We start from the raw sequence: 24,367 nt of genomic DNA, 5'->3' as shown, positions 1-24,367 counted from the left end.
TTCAACTCCATCTTTTTTTGAACACCAACAGAAAGCATTTCATTAGTTAATATCAGCATATGCTACAGCTTCCAAAAAACCAAGTAATCTACCTTGTCCATTGGTTTTCAGATTAGCAATGCAATGGGCAAGATTATTACTTGCTCTTGGTACAAAAATAAACTTGCAAGATACAAAGTTCCTCGCTAAAGCTCTGATTTTAACAATCATATCTTTGCAAGAAAGAAAAGAAGTGTTGGTTCCAGCTAGTTCATTAATTATCACCAAAGCATCCGATTCCAAAATGACATGGGTAAGGCCGAGGGAAAGAGCCAGGGACACCCCTTGTAGAATGGCAACAGATTCCGCATAGCCAATATCCATAAAGCCCGATTCGAACGACGACTTGTAGCAGAGAGTACTTCCCGAATGATCTCTCAATACCATTCCAAGCTCCCAAAAACCAGAAACATAAAACAGAGCAGCATCAGTGTTAATCTTGATAGTGCCCTAGGGTGGAGCCATCCATCTCCTAACAGACCTGGGATGATGCCGAATCCCAAGTGCTGCTGGATTGCAAGACAGAGCCTTAACTTGCTAAACAAGTATCGCGGCAGACTTGGGGGTAGCACAATGCTGGTTGGCCCAAGCATCATTCCTGTTCTTCCACGTGACCCATAACCCTATGTTTAACAAAATGCAGTCATCGTTCTCAAGAGAATCGAACATTCTGAAGTACCATTGGAAGAATTCCTCATTCTGCCATGCCTCACTCTCCAGGTTAGAGAGCACCATCTTCCAAAATTTCTTGACCCAGCAGCAAGAGAGGAAAAGATGTGCTATGTTTTCCGATTCAGTACCACAGACTGGACAGAGAGTGCCAGTAAACGTACCTCTTCTGCAAAGAATGTCCCTCGTTGCCAAACTTTGGTGGCCAAGTCTCGAGAGAAAGATCTTGATTTTGGGCATGACTTGAAGCTTCCAGATAATTTTCCAGTACCTGGGAAATGGGGGGCTGTAATCCCTGCTCTGCTCGAAATCCAGCGCTACGAAGTAGGCACTTCTAACCGTAAATCTTCCATTCTTGGTGTACCTCCAAGCTAGGTCTTCTCTGGCACGGTCAACAGGGATTCTACTGATTACTGATGCCACATCCAGTCTAAACAGTCTATTAAGGAGTCAAGAATTCCAAAGGCCTGACTCTCTTCCGAGTAGTTGTGCTATACAATAAACTCCAAAATCCTTTAGATTCCTTTTCTCTCCGTCTGATAGCTGAATGTTGCAGTTCCAGTTATCCTGTTGAACTCGTATGCTCCGTCCATTCCCTATCCTCCAAACAGAACCCGCCAGAAGCGTCTCTCTTCCATCCAAAATGCTTCGCCAAACATATGAAGGGTTTGAACCCAGCTGTGCCTCCGGGAAAGAAGAATACGGAAAGTATTTGTTCTTCAAGGTTAAGGCCAGTAAAGAATCGGGCTCTTGCATAATGCGCCAACCTTGTTTCGCAAGTAGAGCCAAGTTGAAAGATTTAAAATCTCTATGTCCCAAACCCCCGTTAGCCTTCGAACTAGACATCGCATTCCAGCTGACCCATCTCCGTTTCATCATGCCTCCCCACCAAAAACATCTTATAATCTTCTCGATCTCTTCTATAATTTTCTTCGGGATCTTGAAACAAGACATAATGTAGTTCGGGATAGCTTGCACCACCACTTTGATCAAAACCAGCTTTCCTGCTTTTGATAGAAGTCTGGAAGACTATAGGTTTGTTTTGTGCCATAATCTTTTTGTGAGATCTCTGAAAGTGCCAACCTTCGAATTACCCATTATCACAGGCATTTCGAGGTATCGGTCAGGGCAATAGTTTCGTCTATTTCCAGCAGGCTTTTAATCTCCCTTCTAATCTGTCTAGGCGAGTTGGGACTGAAGAAGATGCTTGACTTGTTGCCATTGATAGCTTGGCCAGAAGCTAGACTATAGTCCTTAAAAATGCACTTCAATTATGCAATCTCGATACGGTTGGCCTTCATGAAGAAGACGCTATCATCAGCAAAAAACAGGTGCGAGATTCTCGGATTCCTCGATGAAATGGAGCATCCACTGATTAGCTCATCTCGCTCGGCTCTGTGAATACACGCTGAGAGCCCTTCCGAGCAAAGGAGAAAAAGAAAGGGGGAAAGAGGATTCCCTTGTCTTAAACCTCTCGAGGGTGAGAAAACGGGACCTGAAATACCGTTGATTAATACCGAAAGAGAAGTCGATGAAACACAACACATTATCCAAGAAATCCAGAGATCATCGAAACTTAATTTCTTCATGACTTCTTTGAGAAAACTCCATTCAACCCTATCGAAAGCTTTGGACATGTCTGTTTTTATTGCACACAGATACTGATCTCCCGCCTTTGACGATTTGATGTAGTGGAATAGCTCGTATGCAAGAATCACATTGTCAGAGATCAGCCTACCTGAGAGAAAAGCTGACTGGTTGCTGGAAATAATCTTAGGGAGGACTGCCTTTAGACGGTTAGAAAGTATTTTGGTGGCTATCTTGTATAAGACATTGCAGAGCCCAATCGGCCTAAATTCTGTGATTGACTGTGGCATCTTCACTTTAGGGATGAGGACTATGTTCGTCTGGTTGAAAGCCTCAGGAACTGAGCCTCCATTTAGGAAATCCTTCACACAATCCGTGACCTCCTTCCCGATGAAATCCCAGTTTGACTTATAGAATTCTGCGTTAATCCCGTCTGGACCCGGGGCCTTCCCCGAGCTCATGGATCTAATTGCTCTAGTTACTTCCTCATGGGAGATATCCTCTGAAATTTCCCCTGACTCAACATCCGTTAACTTGACGTCTATGCAGTCCGTTAACCGCTCCAGACTGAAAGGACAGGAACCTTGAGAGCTGAACAGGTTTTGATAGTAGTTGCTTGCTATAGAAGTAATGCCCTGACTAGTAGTGCACCAATTGTTATAAGGATCCTTTAGGCCCTCTATTCTATTCCGTTTAGAACGGTTAGAAGCGAAAGCGTTAAAGAACCGAGTGTTTTTGTCCCCTTCAGTATACCAGTGGCACTTGGCCCTTTGTTGCCAGTAGTCTGATTCCAGGTTGTTCAGTTCCTGTATGTCTGCCTGGATGGAGAGGATTTTCTTTCCATTTTCAACAGAGAAAGGAAGGGATTTAAACGATTCAAGTACCTTCGTTTTGTCTCTGATGCGTGCATTCCAGTTAGAGGGCCGTCCCCTGCTCCAATCAATCATGTTCCTCCTGCAATTCATTAGCTTCGCCCAGCAGTCCGAGGCGCCATAGGCCACTGGTGACTCTTCCCAAGCATCCTTGATTAGCGATGTGAATTCCCGATCCCTGCTCCACTCGTTGTTGTAACGGAAGAAATAGGGTTTCCTCGAAAATAGTAGTCCATTCAAGTGAGCAATGATCGGGAGGTGATCCGATGTATAGTCAGTTTAGTTCAAGATCACTGCTTTAGGAAATTTCCTCGCCCAGTGTTTACAAGCCAGGCCTCTATCCAATCTTGCTTGAATGAAATCTCCTGGTCCTCCGGCTACACTTTTATTCTTCCATGTGAAGGGATAGCCAGTGAACGAAATATCAGCCAGCCCACAGTCACTGATTGAATCACGGAAGAGCTTCATATCTTCGCTGTCCCTAAGTAGTCCTCCCCATTTTGCCGAAGTATGAAGGGTGATGTTGAAGTCTCCTAAAATCATCCAGGGCAGATTGCTTTTCGATGCCAAGTCCAACAGTAATTTACAGGTATTCTTCTTGCTAGAAGCTTCAGGCCAGCCATAAATCCCTGTGTAACGCCAGTCGTTGTCCACAATAACATCTATGTGGTGTTTGGAAAAGGAGAGTAAGGAGATCGAGACCTCATCTGTCCAAAACAATGCCAATCCCCCACTAAGGCCGTCCCTATCCACTCCAAAACAACCTGACATGTTTAACCTATTCTTAATTCCTTGTAGATCCTTGACCATCTTTTTGGTTTCAGACAAGAAGATCAAGGAGGGCTTACAAAAACTCTGGAATTTGACCAGAGCTGTGATCTTGCGGGGGCTGCCCAAACCCCTGCAATTCCATGCTATCGTATTCATAGGTCTTGGCGGGAGTGAGCCTTCTCACTCCTCGCCGGACGACCTTCATCAACGCTTGAACCCAGAATATCACCATTCAAAGGGACATTAGAAGATGTCGGATTAAGAACTGACCTGATAAACTCCGTCACTCTGGGGCTAGTGACGGATGCATGTACCTGTTCATCCTGTTTTGAGGGCATAATGAATTCAGAGTCTCGGGCCTCCGCTCTTCTTGCCTGTCGGATACGAGCTTCACATTTAGAGCTTCTTCTTGTGAATAAATGGGGCTATGAGGATGGGAGCAACCTGAGTCCACTGTCGTTTTGCGAGCCCATGATTATATGTGGCCTCACTCTTCCATGGGAAGCCCCTTCCACATGATCTGGGGGCGCCATACAGGCCTATAGTGGGACAGCCTCCAAGTTATTAAGGCCATCCCCTACTCCAACACCTGTTTGATCCGCCTCTTCAACCATGTCATGTGCTGCTTGGCTTGTGTTACCCTCACGGGCCTCCAGATAAGCGATCTCTCCTTTACGCTGGGCTGCTCTGATAATGTTGTGGGCTATCGGGACGGCTGCAGGGTCCGAGCAGAGGTGGACTTGGTTTAGAATTGGGTGGACTGCAAAAAGTCGTCTTTCCGCCTCTGCCCTGGCCTTCTTTCTTTGGTCCAGTTCCTTACGAAAGGCCCATCCATGATTAAGGGCTCCTAGTCCCTGAGGTATAGAGCTTTCGGGCTCAAGAGGGCCCTTCCTCTTCCTGTCAGGCTGAGCCGGTTCCATCTCTAGTTGTACTAAGTGAACAGTACAGCAGTCAAATCCGTGTGACGAGGAGAGCGGCAAAGGGGGGGATTCTGCCGTTGGGACCATATCTCCAGGCAATCTTCTGACAATAGCCGTCTCTGGATTTCGATTTGACGAATTAACCGTTGGATTACAAGATGTACTACCCAAGTTTCCTTTCGGATCCGGATTAACTCTTGCCTGTTGATTGGATGGTGGGCCTTTAGGCGGTCGCTTACTGGAAGTTGGGTGGCCTGAGTCACCCGCCCTGAGACTGTACCCGAAGGGCAATGGGGCTTTCCTGTCAATGGGTCTACGACGACACTTTGAAGTCTTATGCTCCATTTTGCCACAAACGAAACTGAAATCAGGGAGCCTTTCAAATTTCAGAGAGATCCAGTAAGACTGGCCCAGGTACACTAGTGTAAATCCTCTTTGCAGCGGTTCTTCGACGTTAATCCCAACCCTAAGCCTTAGATACCGTCCACTTCTGTCATCCACATCTTTGAACACCCCTATCTTTGCTGCTAATGTCTCTCCCAGGTCGGACGTCAAGCAGCAGTAAGGAAAACTATGTAGCTGTACCCAGAAATCCTGCTGGGAGAAGTCCAAATCTGCCGGCAACGTGGTGGTGCTGAAGGGTTTCAGCACTAGGAGCTTGCCCTGGAAAGACCAAGGGCCATTGTTCAGGATATATTCCTGGTCTTCTATGGAATCTGTTAAGAATGTGAAGACGTTGAAACCGGCGTCTTTTATGAAGAGGGTCTTCAATTGCCAAATATGCCTTAGGAATTCTTTCATGATGTGGAATGGGATTCTTTTAGTTGAGTAGATCTTTCCTGCAATCGCTGGATTAACTTCATTTTCCGCTGAGAAACGAGAGTCATCCAATGTTATGGAGTCAAGCTCCTTACGAGAGGGATTGAGACACAATCGGCTATGCATAGTCGATTACAAGCTTTTCCGCCTTTAAGGAAAAAAAAGAGCTGATCTCATCTCCATTCCTTTGTTCTCTTTTGTCTCTTCATCTTCACGACTTCAAAAAACTCAAAAGACATAATTTCATTGCATGTAGTCGTTCGAATCCTCGATTACTCACTAATCATATTTGATTGTAAATATTTGATTTTAATACGATAAATTTTTTCGACCTATGTGAAAAATAATTCCTAATTCCGCCTCTGATAGGAATCATTAGTTCTTGTTTTAACAAATCCCTCTACCCATTTCGAATAAAAATTAATTATTGATATCTCTAGTGAACTAGTTATTCCGTTTCAACCATTAATCACATGTATTAATATATGCAAAGAATAGTAAAATATTGGGCTTGAAATTTGTTGTTGTTTTCGTAACGGGGTGAAATTAACTCATGATTAGTGGAAAATACGATGGCCTATTTTAAACCTCGGAATGTCTCAGAATGAGAAGTGCTGAGACGGTGGGATGAGATGTCGAGTTCTGTAGTATCTAGAGACAGAATGTGCCGACGACGTTGATATTTAAGCGTTTTTGGTACGAGGTTTGATCTACAAGGCTCGTCCAAAATTCGAAGATCAAGAACGTATCGTCATAAGGAATAAATTCATGTGAGAGTGAATTTTTTGTAATGATAGGAAGTGAAAGTGAACAATTATTGTTCAATGATGATCTCTTGAGAGAGTTCATTTGTACCGACCATGTCCGATTTAACCACCATAAATTTTTCGATTTTGAATCATTTAATCCGTAATAGGCATTAATCTAGTCACAATTAAACTTTTTTATCAAAAAAAAGTGCATCAAATCTTTTCTTTTTATTTATTAATATATTATATAGTGCATCAACTCAACCCGACCAAATGAATTGATTTCGATAAAATGAGACGCCACGTAGAACAGCAACTATTTTATCAACTCAGAATAGCTCAAACCACATTAACATTTTCCAATTAACGAGTCATTTCCGTTGTCACTTTCACTTTATATCTAAATTGTCAAGGTGAAAGTATATACAGTTATTGAAATTGTATATGATTACTCTCACAAACATGATAATCGTCATTAATTCTTCGTATTATTTTACTGTAACCTTTATTATAGTAATAGTTTTGTCTTCAATCATGAATAAAATCAACATAATGTAAGTCAAACTCAGAAAGATCTATGGATATGTCAAATATTTTGATGCGGAAGTAATATAATAAAAACAACTTATTCTCTCATGAATTGGGCTGAATGAATCCGGCCCAATTTCTGGAGATTGCCCCATCCAAGAGTTGGGTCGTATAGCATTTTTCTTTTACTATCGTCACCAGCCAAATGTTATGCCAGAAAATATATAAACCTAGCTAAGCCAAACCCACATCATTTAAAAATAAAAAAGGTAGCGAGCAATATATTCCACGTTAAGCCGGCCCAAATATTAGATTCGAGATTAATAAAAAAAAATCAAGTATATCTCAACTTATTGTCAAAACATATCTTAAGAACGAACATCTTAAGCCATATATACAAGATGGCTCGATCCTTGGACAATCAAGACGGCATTTAGGGCTCAAATTTTTAAAATTATATATCTAAATTTTAGAAATCATATATTGAAAAATGAAATATATACAAATTTATATTACAGAAATTTAAGGACCTATTTTTAATTTATAATAAATAAAGGCTTCATTTTCAATTTCATCAAAATTTTAAGGCCTTATTATTTTATTTTTTTTATTGGTTTAAGGCCTTATTTTAATATGAAAAATACTTGCCTCCTGCTATAGCAAGATGTTTTATAACCAACAATCAATAGTATAATGACATATAACAATGTTTGTTTTTATTGTTAAGGATCTGTTTGGTTTTACAATTTTTTTTATATATTAAATAATAATTTTAATATAATATTATAATATAATATAATATATATTTTATATTTTATATTTTAAGATGAAATGGTGAACCTTAATAAAAAAGTTAAAAAAAAATGAGACCCAAACACGCCCTTAACCATAAAAATCACAGATATAAAAAATTGACACATATTTTGTTCTTAGTGATTGTTGATTGCAGAGTCTCCTGCTATAACAAAAGTCAAATTTTTGGCTTTTAATATATCCTAAAACAACAAAAAATCATTTTTTAAAAACCAAATAATATAACAACCCATTTTTATTTTTCACTAAAAGAGGAGCCCAATTTATTAAAAAAATCTTAATATTACTCCCGCTATAACTTAGAATGTATTTTAAAATATAATAATCAATTACATATCGTTGCTAAAGAATTATTTTCATAATTAATAATTTTAAGAGAATTCGTACAAAATGTAAATAGTACCCAATTGATATACTTAATAAAATAAAATAATTTAATGCTTTTCCAAATCTTTACACGGCTTATAGAATAATATTGACAATTCATGTAACTATATGCTGAAGAAGTTTTACATGATTAAAATTAATAAAAAAAATTTTAAATCACAAAAAAATTAAATGGATTAACTATATTATCAATTAAAAATGTGATGTTAGACTAAATTAATTGTGATATTCTAATTCATAATTTTACACAAAAAACTAAAAAAAAAAACTTTGACTTTTTTTCAAAAAATTTATACATTACCAAACAATTAGCTTCATTTTTAATTTTTATATCTTTAGTAATTTCAATTAATTTAAAAAAAGTCTCTCTTAGTTGTGGATTATGAATTTTAATAATTTTAAAATTTTGAATACGATTTTTTCAACGTATTTGTAGTATCGGCTTTAATGTTAAAGAAAGTTTAAAATCTTTTAAAAAATTTCATCTAATTAAAAAAAAAAAAAAGCAATTTTTAACTTCGTCAATGCTGATCCCAACCCCAAAAAAAAGAGAGGAATATTTTAATAGATTTATAAATGATATAAAATTAGCTAAAATTATCAATAAGGCCCATTTTTTATTGTCGTCTACGGCCCCAAAATTGGTTGAGCCGTCCCTGCATATATATTATATGTACTCCAATCAAAAACTAACTAAAAAATATTGCGCAAATGATGGAATGTGAGAATTCTCCTTTTCTTTTCTTTCTTGAAACAAAACGTAGACAACAATGTTCAAAATCACACTTGAACATACCAAGCTACCTAGCTATATATACCATATATATGGATATAAACAAACAATAACAAAGGCAGTAGTATAAATATGGCTCAAATCCTTTTCATCAAGCCACACAAAAGAAGAAAAAAGAAAAACACTCAAATTAAATACTCGCTCAATCTCTTGTCTTCCCAATTGATAATTGCCGTAACTCGATTTCGGACCAAGATCGGTATTCAGACAATAATATTACTATTTTTTATAAGAAGCAACAAGAGGTAGTAAATCTTGAACTTGTACTTGTAATTCCTCCTCTTCCTCTAATTGTAAAAACTTTGCAAAAACTCCAACCAATGGTGCTGTATTATAAGTGCAAGCCTCAGTTTGCATGTAATTACCTCTATGATCGTAAAACTTATCTTGCGAATCCGGTCCTCCGACTACCGCTCCAACTAAAACATTAGGGTTACGATCGGCACTACCATACCAATTATCATATCCTTGAGTACACCCAATAAAACCCTTATTCTCCCTGTAGGACACAATTGAAGCTCCTCTATGGTGTACCCTAGAAGGGTATTTTGGTCCATAACCCACCAAGTAGCTCATGTTTTGAGGGTTTGAACCTAAAATGTAGTCGACTTGGGATTTGGCGAATTTAAGGATATCTTGATGGTTTATCAATACTTGTGACGAAGAACCGTTACCATTTCCGTTGGGACAGATTAGGTTTTGGTTAGAGTGTTTGAGGAAATCGGAATAGACAGTGAGAAGGAAGGAAGCTGTCGAGACATATTGCATGTTGTTCCATTGCCTTATGAATATGAGACCTCCTGGTGTGTGTACTACGTTATTGTTGCTTCCATTGTTTTTGTTTAGGCATCCACATATGTAGTACTCTGCTTTCATTTGGTATTGCTTTAGTATGTCAATGTGCTCTTTCTTTGTCTCTTTGTTAATCAACTGAAAAAATGAAAAGCAACCATAGATTAGACATATAACAGTTTAATTGTAGGCTATTGATTCACATTATGTAAGGCATCGGACCCATCGGTTTGGTTCGATTGGAAACAAAAATTGTTACCGGTTCGGTTTGCAAAGCCCCACATTTGTAGGCAAGAGTTTCGATCGATAACCCTCATTAACATGAATATGTTGCCTAAAGTAATTATTAAATGATGTAGATCGATTTATAGATCATAAATGTAGTATAGTTCCAATATTTTAGACAACGTCAATTATGGGGACATTGATAATGCCTTTCGTAAGGCATTGAGTGAGTAGACCCTACCAATATTATTTCTGAATGATGTTCCCAACTTTAGGTAATTTTAACAGAGTTCCCATTAACCTTACTATAGTTATCCACTAGAATAAAGGCCATATATATACACTATAAATTAGAAGTAAAATTAATTAAGTTACTTGCAAGTAGAAAATCAAATGTAATGTACATAAGAAAACGAAGGTAAATTTAATTCCTTTAAATACTACTATAGTAATACATATTTAAACAAAATATGCTACCAGACTCTGATTGCTCATTTCAAAGGAAGCACCGTATTACTGATGAATAAGTATATGGAGTATATCTCTTAAAAAAAAAAAAAAAAGTATATGGAGTATATAATATTTCTAGATAAGTTAAACAACAGCTCGTAAAGTTTGAAATTAAGAAAATACAGTTTGTTTGTAACAAGTAGTAGTACTACAGTACAAGAGTAAACTCTGAATGAGTCACTGGAATCAGAACAGGCTCCCTGACAAAACGGATAAAAACTTCCAAATCTTTTTACCTATCAATTCTAATTTTCATATATATACTACCTCCGTGGTAAAATAAATATAAATTTTATAATAAAATTATTATGTCACGTGTTACTTCAGTTAAAAATGTCAAAGACCACTATAAAGTTTTCAATATCAATAGTACTACACATGTTTTCGTGCTTGCCTCATCATACTTTAATTATTCATATTTTTAAAAATTCTTTTGATTTATTTTTTCGAATGCTGTCTGGTTCCTTGATTTTGGCTTACTCCACCTTTGATCTACTATATCTATGCCAGAAGAGAAAAAGAAAAGAAAAGTGGGTTTTTATTTACTACTTTTAAAGCTAGCTAGTGCACCCTATCTATAATTTCGTGTTTGAAAATTTGAATTGTTAAAAAGTAAGATCTCATAAAGGATTTTAGCATAATTTCAGGTTTGTTTGATTATACAAAAGATATATAGCTTCAGTCTTTGATTTCAAGCTCTGTTTGTTTTCTTGGGTCTGTAACTATCATATAAAATTTCTAATTTGACTTGGGAATTTTCGACTTAGATAAAATGTTAATATAGTCAAACTAGACTAGAAAAATACTGAATAAAATCGTACTTTTAACTGTGTGTGAATATTGCTTTTGTTTTAACGGCTAGCATTTAGCTAAGCAAACCTAAACATCCGCATGTAAACCTTTCTCTACGTTTAATTAGAAAAATTAATAAAATATATTTTTGTTTTGTGAATATATAAATAATAGGATAAAATATTTTAATCTCTCAGATTAGTTTTAATATATGATTTTTTTCCTCTTAATTTCATAATTAATTTAACCCTTTAACTTTACAAAATAATATATTATTATCTTTTTGTTAAAAAATTTATTTAATTAATCAAATTTTTATCGTTAATTTTGTGAAAATAATATTTTATTCTTTTAAATATATTTTTATTTATCATCTTTTATATGAATAATAATAATTAAATAATTATTAGAATACTATTTTAATGGTTAATTTTTCTAAATTATAATTACATTATTATTATATATATGATTGTAGATTTATATTAAAAGTAAAATTTAAGTAGTGAATGAAGTTTAACAAATTATTTTTTTATTAATTTATTATTAATTTATGATAAATTAATTGATAATTTTAAATTTAAATATGTATTAATTAATTTTTTTAATATATATTAAGATTAAAATCATAATTAAAATTATATTAAAAAGTTAAAATAATATTTTCAAAAGTTAACGGTCAAAATTTGGTCAATTAAAAAATTTAACGAAAAAATATATATTATTTTATGAAAATAAGAAGGTTAAATTAATTATGAAATTAAGAGAAAAAAATATTATATATTAAATATAAAGTAAAGAATATTTTATCCTAAATAATAATACTAATATCATTGATTGATGCTTTAGACTCGGCTACTTTTACTTAGTAGGCTTGTTTTAACCTATCAAAACCATGTGGTTTAAAATAAGGGTCGGTGAGGTTCAACTGTACGTGTAAGTGGAACACCATATGACAAACACACATGGCTAATTAAATGAACCAAAGAAAATAAAATGAATTGAAATAATTAAAAATTAAATATAAAATTAAAATTAAAAATTACCTTAGAAACTAAAACTTGAAGACCGGCGTGCTTAACATCCCAACTGAACTCGTTAATGGCCCAACCAATCCCACCAAAGTCATTAGCATTCTCCAAAACATAGTTTAAGTATTCTTCTTTGTCGGTGGCTTTATACATCCAAACACCTGCCCATAACAACTCGTCCTTATATCCACTCACTGATGCATAATAACTTTTCACTACTTCCAATCCTTCATCATATTTCCCTCTATATTTATCCCCAAATTCAAACAACTACACCAAAAAAACAAATCAAATTAGTTATTACTAGTACTATAATTTTTTAAATTAAAATTTTTTTTAGAAAAACTACTCCATAAAAGAATTAATATAATTACTTGTTGGGCATGGTGTAACAGCAGGTGTGAGTAATGTGGGTTTGTTCTCCTAAACACGATCGACGCCGCTGCCATTGCCGCTGCCGTTTCTCCGGCGAGATCCGATCCGGGATGGTTTTCATCTACCCGATAAGCTTGCCGTGAAGTTGTCATGTCTTCCGGCCTCTGCCAGCAGTAATGGTCAGTGTCACCATCACCCACCTGCCACGTGTCAGACAAAAATGTAACGTACTTACATTAATAGCAGTTAATGTGGGGATATAATTAATTACTTGTCATGATTAATGTAATTAAAATCTATATTACCTCTGCCCATAGCACATTTGGGCTAGTGTGTGCTTTGATGAAATAATCAGTTCCCCACTTAATGGCTTCGAGAGCGTGATCGTACTCTCCGCCGCCGGCGATTTGGTCGCCGTATTCGATCACGCTCCACGAAAGCATAGTCACCGTGAATGCCATTGGTAAACCGAATTTCACATGGTCACCAGCGTCGTAGTAGCCTCCAACCAAGTCAACCTGAAAAAAATTTATTATACATATTAGGACATTATTACATTATTAATATGAATTCAATTTATCAGAAACTATAATATATATGTAGTGGTAGAATGGTAATTTACGCCTTGCTCGAGACCGTCGGTGAGTCCACTATGATCCCTCCATTTGACACGTTGGTTGTACGGCAATCGACCGGAACGTTGCGATTCGAAGTAGAGAAGACTCTTTGACAAAGCATCTCCATAATCAAAATTAGCAAGAGTAATGCTAGTGTAATTAGACAGAATGGTTAAGATGAAGATTAAGGAAGAATGTAACGAAATTAATCTTGTTCGGTTTATAATTTGAGCCGGAAAGTGGGTTTGGTTCGTTTTCTTCTTCGTCTCCATTTCTCCCTTTTTTCCCTCCTAAAAACAACTTTTTCTTTTGTTTTCTAGGATCGATTAGAGAGAAAATGGAGAGAAGATTTTTTTCCCCTCTCTCTCTATATATATCTCTGTTATTGAGTTTATATAAACTTTTAAATATGATGCGTCTCATTTCATATATAGACTTTTCGTTTACAAATATATCGTATTGATTTATTTGCATGTGAGCATCACATGAGTGAGGAAATAAAGAAATTTCTTTTCCTTTTTATATTGGTATTTCTTTCTTCTAAAAAAGACAAAAATCGCGATTTTAAATTTTTTTAGATAAACGCAGAGCCGACTCGACCCTTAAACTAGAAATGAGATTGTTTAGGACCTCCAAAAAAAGCGCATTGTAACGTTGTATAAAATAAGGTCCCAAAAAAATCACGCCCTTTCATAAAGGTTATAAATATATTTTTATGAAATAAGTCCTATAAATTGTATTTTATGAACAATATTTAAAATTATGCCTTATAACTAATGAACGATGTTTATGTCTATGTTTATGGTAAATAACGATAATTTTTTATATACAAACGTGAGGCATATATATTATGTTTACGAAAAAAGACAACTAAGGTCATTGATAAAATTGTTGAAAAATGATCGAGAATATACCGTATGTAGGAAGAATAAATTGAATGAAAGTATTAAATTGAATGAAAGTGTTAAAAAGATATTTGAAAAATTTTGAGATAATTTTTTTTATTTGTTTTGGACTACATAAAATGATAGTTCTCTCCGTATTTATGTAGGATCGATCTCACGATTTTCAAGATAAAATTTATCTCAATAATCACTAGATCAACATGTCTGGTTTTTTGAGATAATTTTAGAAGATAATAATTGCTTAAGAAAATTTCTTAACAATTTTGAGGTTCTAAATAGAAATTGTTTTAAATCTTTTACACACTTATTTTTTTTTTAAAATAATTCATTTTTTTTCTTGCTTAGCGTCTCAAAATATATTGAGCCGGCCATGGATAAACGTCACGATTTAACACTCATTATAATAACGATCATTTTAATTATCGATGCATGACATTAATTTTAGGCATTTCAAGTTTTCGTTTATCCAAATATGACTAATCTTATTTTTTTATTCAACAGATTTTGAACTATATAAAAAGAGTTAGTCTTTTCTCATCCAAACAATTTTAAGAATTACGTTTTTAAAAAATCGACCATATGACCTTTAAAATTAAAATCCAACCGGATAACACTAGGTCACAGGCATACATATTCACTTTATAGAAAATGAAATAATTTTTTTAAATATACACTTATTATAAAGTTTGGATATCATCTTTTGTTTGTTCATTCTTCGGTAACGATATTAACAAAACCAAGGCGTGATTTATGCAACAATTTTTTTACTAGCGTCTTCTTTTTCTCTTCCTCGGGCTTGATTTCATGTTAACGACTTGCAAGGTCTGGAGGGTCCCTCTTTGACATAGCTATAACTTATGATAAGCGAGTTATCCGCAGTACATATCGGGCGGTACATCCAATATCAACGAATATTTTTATTTCTATAGATGTAAGTCTATTTATTAATTTATTTACGTACCTTTTTCTTTTAGGTTGTTTATTTTTGGGCAAAAGTAATCATTTGGTCCTTATTTTAAATGTTGTTGAACTGTTTCGTCTCTCCAAACATAAATCGAACTAAATAGTCCTTCAAACGTTAATTTTTGAACTAGTTAGTCCTTCGACCCTAACGGACGTTAATTTTGGCCGATCTATCACTTTTAGCCAATCATAGCGCGACACGAGTACATGATGTGTAAAAAAATTCCACATAGACTTTCTTATCTCGGTTTAAGTTATCCTTAACAGAACCGAAATTGAACCCATGTTAAACCAAATCCGAACCAGAACAAAGTGTACCCAATCAAAGCTTTTCACGAAGCGCCTTAGGCACTTTGCAATCAACTTAAAATTCTCTTTGCAATCGACGGCTGGTCTGATATAAAAACCTCCATAGCCACCGCCACCACCGCCTCGGCACTTCCGTACACCCCGACCACCTGTCTCTCGCCAAATCGAAATCGATGAGCTTTTATTCCTCCAAAAGTTTCCGAAGATCGACGTCTTGGATCTTCTCCCTCTGAAATCAATTGAAATCAATGTTTTTTGTTCCACCAATTGAATCGTATCGAGAAAGAGATGAGCGATTCTTCATCTTCTTCGTCTCATGGAGTCCGAGAGATGGGAAAGTAGAGAGTAACGGAGGGGAAGAGAGGCTCAATTCTTCAACACCAAGTCAATGAGTAATTGTTGGTGAGTTTTTTCCTCTGCTTTACTCTTCGCTGGCTCGTTTCTCATCCATCTTGCATTATCTTGTTATAGATTAAGCCTCTATTAAGCTACATCTGTCGTGATTAATTAGTATTACTTTGACCAAAGAAGTCGATGTGTGCGAATCAAACAATCTGGAAAGACATGGTAAGAAGATAAGCTCAATTGATTAATTTTCGTTCACTGTTAAATCTGAAAATCGGACGATGATGTCTCGGTTTTTTTTTTTTTCGAAAATCGTTTTTTGTGGATTGAAGTCGATATTTATATCATTGGTCATGTTTGTTGATGAATCTTTGTTGCGTTTTCTCTTGATGTCCGGAATTAGGGTTCTTGAGTTTTGATTTTGGGCATTTCGTATTTGTTGATTTAAATCCCAATTAAAGGCTATAATTGTGATTTTCGATTGAAAATAATCAATACCCATATGCTATTTGTTGAAATCGGTGTAGAAATCGTTGAGGAAAATCAGTCAAACCCGTTTAGATGAAGAACAGGGTCGGGTCGGAACAATTCGGGTTGGGTATACCTGGCTGGAGGAAGAAGATGACGTTCAGGTCTGGTTCGGAAGTGGAATGGTTCGGTTTAAATTTCGGTTCGATTTCGGTCCGGTTCGATTATAACCAGGATAACTTAAACCGAGATAAGAAAGTCTATATGGAATTTTTTTACACGTCATGTACACGTATCACGCTATGATTAGCTAAAAGTGACAGATCGGCCAAAATTAACGTCCGTTAGGGTCGAGAGACTAACTAATTAAAAATTAACGTTTGAAAAATTATTTGATTCGATTTATATTTGGAGAGACCAAATAATTCAACAACATTTTAAATAAAAATTAAATGGTTATTTTACCTTTATTTTTTTCCTTGACTAGTCACTAGTGTCCACTATCTCGATTCATTCTAAGATAAAAGTTTTGATTGATGAGACAATAAGCAAGATCTGAAAGTAATGTTGAAAAAGAATAAAAAACGAAAATCAAGATAAATAAAAAAGTAAATAGTATGTTTTTCGGGGAGTTGGACTTCGAACTGGACCCAGACCCAGTTTTTGCCATGCACATAATTGATTTTTTATTTGTATTAATTTGTTTTGTTTGACGAGAGAAGAAAGGAATAGAAACTTTGTCGGTGACGAGTAACATTCATGGCTGGTGATGTGATGTAAGGTAATTTGACCATATATTTTATTTCAAGCATTAAGAAGTTTCTCAATGCTTTGTCTCAATTATCTTCAAAAAAATATTATATTTATTAATAAAATATATGAAGTTCAATTCAATTCTTTCGAATTTATTTTGTTTTTTCTATCATCAGGTAAATTTATCTTTAAAACAAAAAATTAATGATTGCGTGCAGGGTTTAAATATTTTACATTTTTATGATGAAATAAATATTTTACATTTCTATATTTTGTTTCTTTCTTATAGATTTCAATAGAAAGAAGAAGAGAAAGAAGAATAGGCTTGTGGGCACGTGCTCCTGTGAGTTCCATTCCATTGCAAAACATGGCAATCCATCACGTGATCGCGTTATAAGTACCGTATAATGTACACAAAATTTCATATTAGATGTGAAGCGTTGAGGTAACTTTTTATCTTTTTTTCTTTCATGGATGTAAATATAAATCGAGAGAAATCAATTTTGGTCCTTATGTTTCATCCATAACATTTTTTTAGTCTTTCATATTTTTTCGTTAGTTTAATAAATTTTTATGTTTTCATATATGTGCCAAAATGATCTTTCTGCCGTCAATTTCCCCTGCGTGGCACGATATGGCGCCAACTCATGTCTAGTCAACTAACAGAGTCTCGACACGTGGTAGATGTCGCATAACAAATTTGACACGTCAACCACACTATATCCATATCACAAAATCAAATCGATTCAGTGAAATTCAAGGTTGAACCGTTTCGATCCGGTTCAAGCCAATCCGGTCCGATTCAGTTCAGCCCAATCGGAGTTTAAAAAACATTTGAATTTTTTTCAAATTTTTTATAAATTATAAATATTTATTAAATTTATCTTTTAAATTTTCATTATTAAATTATTTAATCATATTTTATAAATAATTTAGACGGTTCAGTTTTTTTATTTCTTTTATAAATTATAAATATTTATTAAATTTATCTTTTAAATTTTCATTATTAATTAATTAATCATATTTTATAAATATTTTTTTATAAATTAATTAATTTTTTAAAAAACTATTAAAAAGTAATGAATATTTTTAAAATCATTAATATAAAGAGAGTAATTTTCAAAATAATTATTTTTATTATTTTAATTTTAACTATTTTAAATTTTTTTTTAATTAAAATTTAAAAAGTTTTGGTCCATTTATATTTTTATTGCAAATTTAAACTAATTGGCCATACAAAAACATAAAAATAGATGTTTTTATGTATTAATTCAGGTCTTTGACAACTTTGCTCGTGAAGTGTAAAAATGAAGCTCAAGGTCGGATGGAGCGTTGAAGGGTAAAATAATAAATGTATATTTCGTTTCGAACAAAAACAGGACGGATGAAATAACATTTCTCTCATTTAAAAGAGTAATTTTAAAATAATCATTTTTATTTTTATTTACTTTAAAATTAAATTATTAATATAAAGATTGTAAATAATTAATTTAAAATGAATTTTAATTAAAATTTAAAACAGTAAAATTAATTTTATTTAATATGTTTAAAATAAACATAAATTATTTAAAAAATTAAATTATTTAATAAATATTTATAAATTATAAAAAAATAAAAAAAGTCGAATCAGACTGGTTCGACTTTGAACCGAAATGAACCGGTTCGACTTTGAACCGAAACGAACCCGTTCGACCTTTAATGGGACCCAACCGGTTTCAATTTTTGACATGAATTAAGTGCGGTTGACGTGTCAAACTTTTTTATGCGTCACCGGCCACGTGTCGAGACTCCGTTAGCTGACTAGGCATGAGTGTGAGCCACGTGGTGCTACGTAGGTGTCACATGGGAGAAGTTGATGGTAGAGGACCATTTTGACGGATATATGAAAACGTAAAGGTTTATTAGACTAACGAAAAAAACGTGAAGGACTGAAAAAGTATTATGGGTGAAACGTAAAGGATCAAAAATTGGGTTTTCTCCATATAAATCTTCCTTTCGTATCTTGCCTAATATATTTTGCAAATTTATTGTTTGAGCATTTTTTTTTGTATTTTTTTTATGTTAATAAGGGAAAATTGCATTAAACCAAATCAGCGATGGTTTGCTTCCTGTAAGAAGAATTTTGCAGCTAACAGGGAAAATAGTGGTCCAGCATAATTTACTCTAAAAGTCATTTCTATTTTTTCAAGTGATCCATAATAAGTTATTCAATAGCAACCATATATCCAGGTCATTGGCCAATACAGTATGCATTCTAAAGTACCACTCAAAGAGGTTTTCAACATCATAGAATGCAAGGTTCCACAATTCATATGACCAACGATAGGAAAGAAACAGGTATGCCATGTTTTCATTCTCCGTACCGCATACAGGGCATAAAGGCTAGGGCAAGAATCCATACCTCTTCTCTTGGAAACATCCCTGGTTGCAAGGCTTTGGTGTCCCAACTTCCATAGAAAAATTTTGATTTTTGGAAGAACATACAAATCTCTGATGAACTACCAGAATTTTGGAATTGAAGGGAGATAGGTGGATCTGATTTTTGCTTAAGTGTTTCAAAATACTCGTTCTAATTGTATAATTTTTTTTTTGCGCCCTTCTAAGCTAGATGGTCATCGTGATCAATGTGAATCGGAATCTGGATAGTTGGCCAGCCAATTAGGGATTGAAAGCTGAACGGAGCTGGCCTGAGTTCCAAATGCCATTGTCATGAAGGAGTTGAGAAACCCATACGCAACTCTAGTTTTTCAGAGAAGCTACATCTTGATGATTGAGATGAACATTATGAGACGAAGATTTGGAGTCAATCTTGATGCTCTTTCCATCATTAATGCGCCGTTCTAATCCTGCAAATAGAATAAATCTACCATCCAACAAACTCCTCCAGATATATGATGGGTTTTTGCCCAAGTTAGCCTTTAAGAATGAGTTATAGGGAAAGTATTTCTCTTTCAAGGATCTTGTATGGAGTGGTTGTGGATTTTGCATTATCTTCCTTCTTTGCTTAGCGAGGAGCGCTAGGTTGAATGCTTTTAGATCACGCAAGTCTAACTTGCCATTCATTTTAGAACTTACCATGACCTTCCAACTGAACCACATGGTTTTTTTCATACCTCCCCTAAAAAACATCTTATATTCTTCTCAATCAATAATAGAATCTTTGTCGGAACACTAAAGCAGCCCATGGTATAATTTGGAATAGCTTGAGTTACTGATTTAATGAGAATCTGTTTTCCAACTTTTGATAAGATCTTGGAAGACCACATATTCATTTTTCTCCATATTTTGTTCAAAAGATCACGAAAACAGACTCTCTTCGAGCTTCTGATAATCAATGGCATGCCTAAGTAGCAATCCAGTATAAGTACTTCGTTAATGCCAAGAATATTTTTTATCGATGTTCTATCTTGTCTTGATGTGCACGGACTGAAGAAAATGCTGGATTTAGCTCCATTTACGAGTTGTCCTGATGCCATGTCGTATTCCTAAAAAATCTGGTGCAGGGTGGAATGCTGAAAGCTCGACTTTAGTGAAGAAACACTCTCGTCGACAAAAAGCAAGTGAGAAATTTTGGACTGTGAAGAGAGATGCCACATCCTATAATGCTGCTAGAGAGCTCGACTTTCCTCAGCCATGAAGATAAACCTTCCGAACATAACAGGAATAGGAAAATGGATTGTGGGTCCCCTTACCTTTATCCCTTAGATGGAGAGAAAATAGGACCTGGTTCGCCATTGATCAATACTGATAGAGAGGCTAGAGAAATACATCTCATGATCTAAGACACACATTTGTTATTGAAACCTAATTTTCCCATGATATCACTAAGAAAACTCCACTCAACCCTATCGAAAGTTTTTGACATGTCTGTTTTTATGGCGCACCATCATAAATTACCAGATATTGTAGATTTTAAACTATGAACAAGTTCATATGTCAGGATAACATTGTCAATTATAAGCCTTCTAGAAAGAAAGCAGACTAATTTCTCGGGATAATTTTGGACAAAATTTGTTTCAGACGATTGGACACCACTTTCTGTAGCCAGATTGTAAATCAAATTGCATAATCTAATAGGTTTGCAGAAAGCATTTTTTGTTCAGTGTTGTTTCAATCCCTTTATATTACCATCCCAAAGTATTTTTCAACAACACGACACGTGTCGATAACAACTCAGCGTTTTCCGATATTACCCCTCGCGCATCCAGATTTTAAAGGTATTTTTGTCATTAAGACAAAACAAGTGGAATACGGCTTCTTGGTCAGCATGTAACGCGCTTCTCAAGTGAAGAACAATACAGAGCAATGCTGGAATAGCTTCGGCGACGACGAGTCCTCTAAGTCCCTTCCTGCTGACAACTCGTCCGGTATGCTACTCTTCTTCGTCTTCATGTTCATTTGAGAGCAGGGAAACCCTAACCCTCGATTGCAATCATAAGCGAAACTCTGAGCAGTATGATTTTGATATGATATGGAAGGAATTTGTTGGCACTCCAACAGATCATGGCGACACCAGAAACCTCTTAAGAACCGTGCACAACCAAATTTGAAAGTTTATGGATCCACCAGACAAACACGATCTCAATGGCCGTCTCTCTCTAATCGTTATATAGTTCTTTTTAAAAAAAGGTGCTAACTTTGAGCACCCAAATGATTTCTCTTCATAAATTGAAAAGCCATTAATTAAGAAGTCAAAAGTAGTGGCTTAATTTTGCATGCCTTTCAGCTAATGATTCCACGAGAAAGCTTAAATCACGTACGCCAATTAAGTCTAGCTATAAGTCGCAAAGGAATCACGTTTACTTAATTAACATAATTAATTACCATCTAAATTTATGTTTTTAATTTTGCTTCCATCCATATACATGATCAACTTCGCGCAAAAGAAGCTAAGAATCATTTTACATGGAAAAAATCGTATCAAATATACTTTGGGACTAACTCAAAAAAATATAACTTTGGGACGGATGTACATAGTACTTATTTATAAATAAAAGCATACGTACAGGGGAGGTAGTAATTAGCTAATCATTAAAGCCAGATACTTTACACGTATACATACACTTTTGAGAGTGCCATTAGGTTTGGCTTTCGCTTTAATTAATTCCTGTTATATTTAACAAAAACATACGGAACGGAGGGAGTAATTAATTAACCACTACTTTGTTATTATTTTTTTGAAGAAACCACTACTTTATTATTAAGGTCGAACACTTTACACTTACACTTACACTTACACATATTTATTTTAAGAGTGCCATTAGGTGAATTTGGCTTTCCTCATGAATTCTTGCATGTTATGTAATTAAAAAAAAAAGTTGAACGTGTCTTTCTTATTATATCTCCTCAGTTTATTTCCGAATAATATCTGTTGAAAGATATAAGATTCTCTAAGGCATAGTGCGGGGATAAACAAATGGAGAAGTACACATGAATAACGTGATGCTAGATATTAAAATCAATTTGATGATAATTACGTTGATGCATGGATGGAATTGAGTATACAATTAACTCTTCTCGTTACATTTTTCTTTCAAGATGACTTTAGTAAAGATAAATGTTTGTTTTCGTCCATTGGCTTGAAATTAATTACATAAAGCTATAGCATGCACCCAAGAAATTAAAAAAAAATAAAAATTACATAATGCTAGTGGGAATGCCAGAGAGAAAGGTTAAGTTTTAAAGGAAGAAGAAATGTTTCATTTTAATTTTTGAATAAGTTTTAATTTCAACAAAAAATCATGGACTAATCTAAACCTGCAAAACTAACAAACAAAATAGGGTACTGTAGTTACGTTTATACATTTACGGTCTAAATGTGACCTACAAGGTTCACCACGAGATCAAAATCAAGATTGTGTAGCTATTGATATTTAGGTGGTTCCTCTCGTTGAGAAGGATTTTCTAAAGTATCTCTAAAATGTATGTGATTGTTCTTTATTCTCTGTGAATAGTAGAACATATAGGTCAATGAATTAAGGTTTTAGAAGTGTGACCTTGAAGAGATTGCATAGGAATCAACTCCTTTAATTAAGGGATTTAATATTCTTCAATCTTGCAATCAAGATACAACTCTAATTACTCTTATTTTGTGTGTATATAAAGTCAATTTAAGAGTGTACTTTACTTATGGACTCTACCCCTGCTGCCCGACTGTCCGACTGATTAGATCTATTCGTATGATGACCCGGTCGAGCCATTTTAAGATTTTTTTTTTCACATAATGTTCGAAATTATTCATTTTTTCCTTAAGTGGATGGGGAGATTGGATGTGCTTGCAAAACAGATATCAAGAAAGTATATGAGTTGAATGGGATTTTGTGGAGGAAATGATGTTGAGTCTAGGGTTTTCTAAAGTTTGAACGATGGGTTATGGAGTGTGTACGACCATCAACTTATTCTCATATGATTAATGGATGCTTATAAGGGTATTTACAGGGATAGAAAGGCTTAATACAAGGGATGTGAGAGTTTAATTCTCACTTATTTGTGCTTTGCATATGATATTTTTATGTTATGTAGAGGTTCAGTTATTTCAGTACGGTGGGTAAAGGAGTGACTGGGTCATTTTGACTCAATTTTAGGGTTACAGATAAATGAAAGAAAAAATAATGTTTTTGTTAATAATAAAGATGGGGGTATAAGGAGACAATTGATAGTTGCTAGTGGTTTCCAAGAGGGAGATATGCCAGTTAGATATTTCGGCTCGCCATTGATCATAGGTGAGCTAAAAAGGAACATTATAGTGATTTGATGGATAAAATATCTAGAAGAATTTCGATACGAACAATAGGATATCTATCTTCTACTAGAAGGTTAGTTCTAATCAAATCTATTTTAAGAAGTATCCATGTCTTTTGGTGCTCTGTGTTCATATTATCCAAGGCTATATTAAAAGCGATAGACTCAAAATGACGGAATCATCTTTGATCCGGTAGTGATAGAAGGGGTCTAGGTATAGTAGCTTGAAGGAAGTGTGGATGCTTGCCTAAAAATGAAGGAGAGTTGGGTATTAATGATATTGAAAAGTAGAGCTAGGAAGCTATTGGAAAGCAAATATGGCAAATATATATTGAATGCAAAAAGAAATTTTATTGGCTTTATTGAATATACTTAACTTGAGGAAGTTAACCTTTTGGGGAGTGAGAAAGCCTCATGATTGCACCTATGCATGGAGTGCTCTCTTGAAAATAAGAGACAATATTAAAAAGTATAATAAGCATGAAGTGGGGATGGAGAGGCAATGTAGCTTATGGTTAGACCTTTGGGTTCAAGAAAAGGCCTGTAAAGATTTGTTCCCTAACATATCTTTTATCGAGGGTGACACTGAAAGAACTA

The 24,367-nt window shown here is 34.8% G+C and overlaps 2 protein-coding genes across 2 annotated transcripts; both read right to left on the bottom strand.

Moving 5' to 3' along the window:
* Positions 1-3,446: 3,446 nt before the first annotated feature.
* On the bottom strand, positions 3,447-3,977 carry LOC139882320 (uncharacterized). The gene has a single exon (XM_071866664.1). The coding sequence runs from the start codon at positions 3,975-3,977 to the stop codon at positions 3,447-3,449; it is 531 nt and encodes a 176-aa protein (XP_071722765.1).
* A 5,189-nt stretch (positions 3,978-9,166) lies between these two features.
* LOC139882319 (endoglucanase 11-like) lies at positions 9,167-13,558 on the bottom strand. Its single transcript, XM_071866663.1, has 5 exons — positions 13,292-13,558; positions 12,975-13,187; positions 12,669-12,869; positions 12,310-12,564; positions 9,167-9,877 (listed from the first exon to the last, which is right to left on the bottom strand). The coding sequence occupies exons 1-5, from the start codon at positions 13,556-13,558 to the stop codon at positions 9,167-9,169; spliced, it is 1,647 nt and encodes a 548-aa protein (XP_071722764.1).
* Positions 13,559-24,367: the final 10,809 nt, after the last annotated feature.

The sequence above is a fragment of the Rutidosis leptorrhynchoides genome, unplaced genomic scaffold, assembly GCF_046630445.1.
Source record: "Rutidosis leptorrhynchoides isolate AG116_Rl617_1_P2 unplaced genomic scaffold, CSIRO_AGI_Rlap_v1 contig258, whole genome shotgun sequence".
NCBI classification, from domain to species: Eukaryota; Viridiplantae; Streptophyta; class Magnoliopsida; order Asterales; family Asteraceae; genus Rutidosis; species Rutidosis leptorrhynchoides.
The sequence above is the reverse complement of the archived record's forward strand: the minus strand, read 5'-3'. Positions and strand labels throughout refer to the sequence as shown.

What these genes read in the sequence shown, in the direction of transcription:
- LOC139882320 (XM_071866664.1), bottom strand. Translation starts at nt 3,977, where the DNA reads ATGGTCAAGGATCTACAAGGAATTAAGAATAGGTTAAACATGTCAGGT.
- LOC139882319 (XM_071866663.1), bottom strand. Translation starts at nt 13,558, where the DNA reads ATGGAGACGAAGAAGAAAACGAACCAAACCCACTTTCCGGCTCAAATT. An exon ending in CCGACGGTCTCGAGCAAGGC is followed by an intron (nt 13,188 to 13,291) that starts GTAAATTACCAT and finishes AATTTTTTTCAG; the next exon opens with GTTGACTTGGTTGGAGGCTA. An exon ending in TGTTACACCATGCCCAACAA is followed by an intron (nt 12,565 to 12,668) that starts GTAATTATATTA and finishes TTTTTGGTGTAG; the next exon opens with TTGTTTGAATTTGGGGATAA.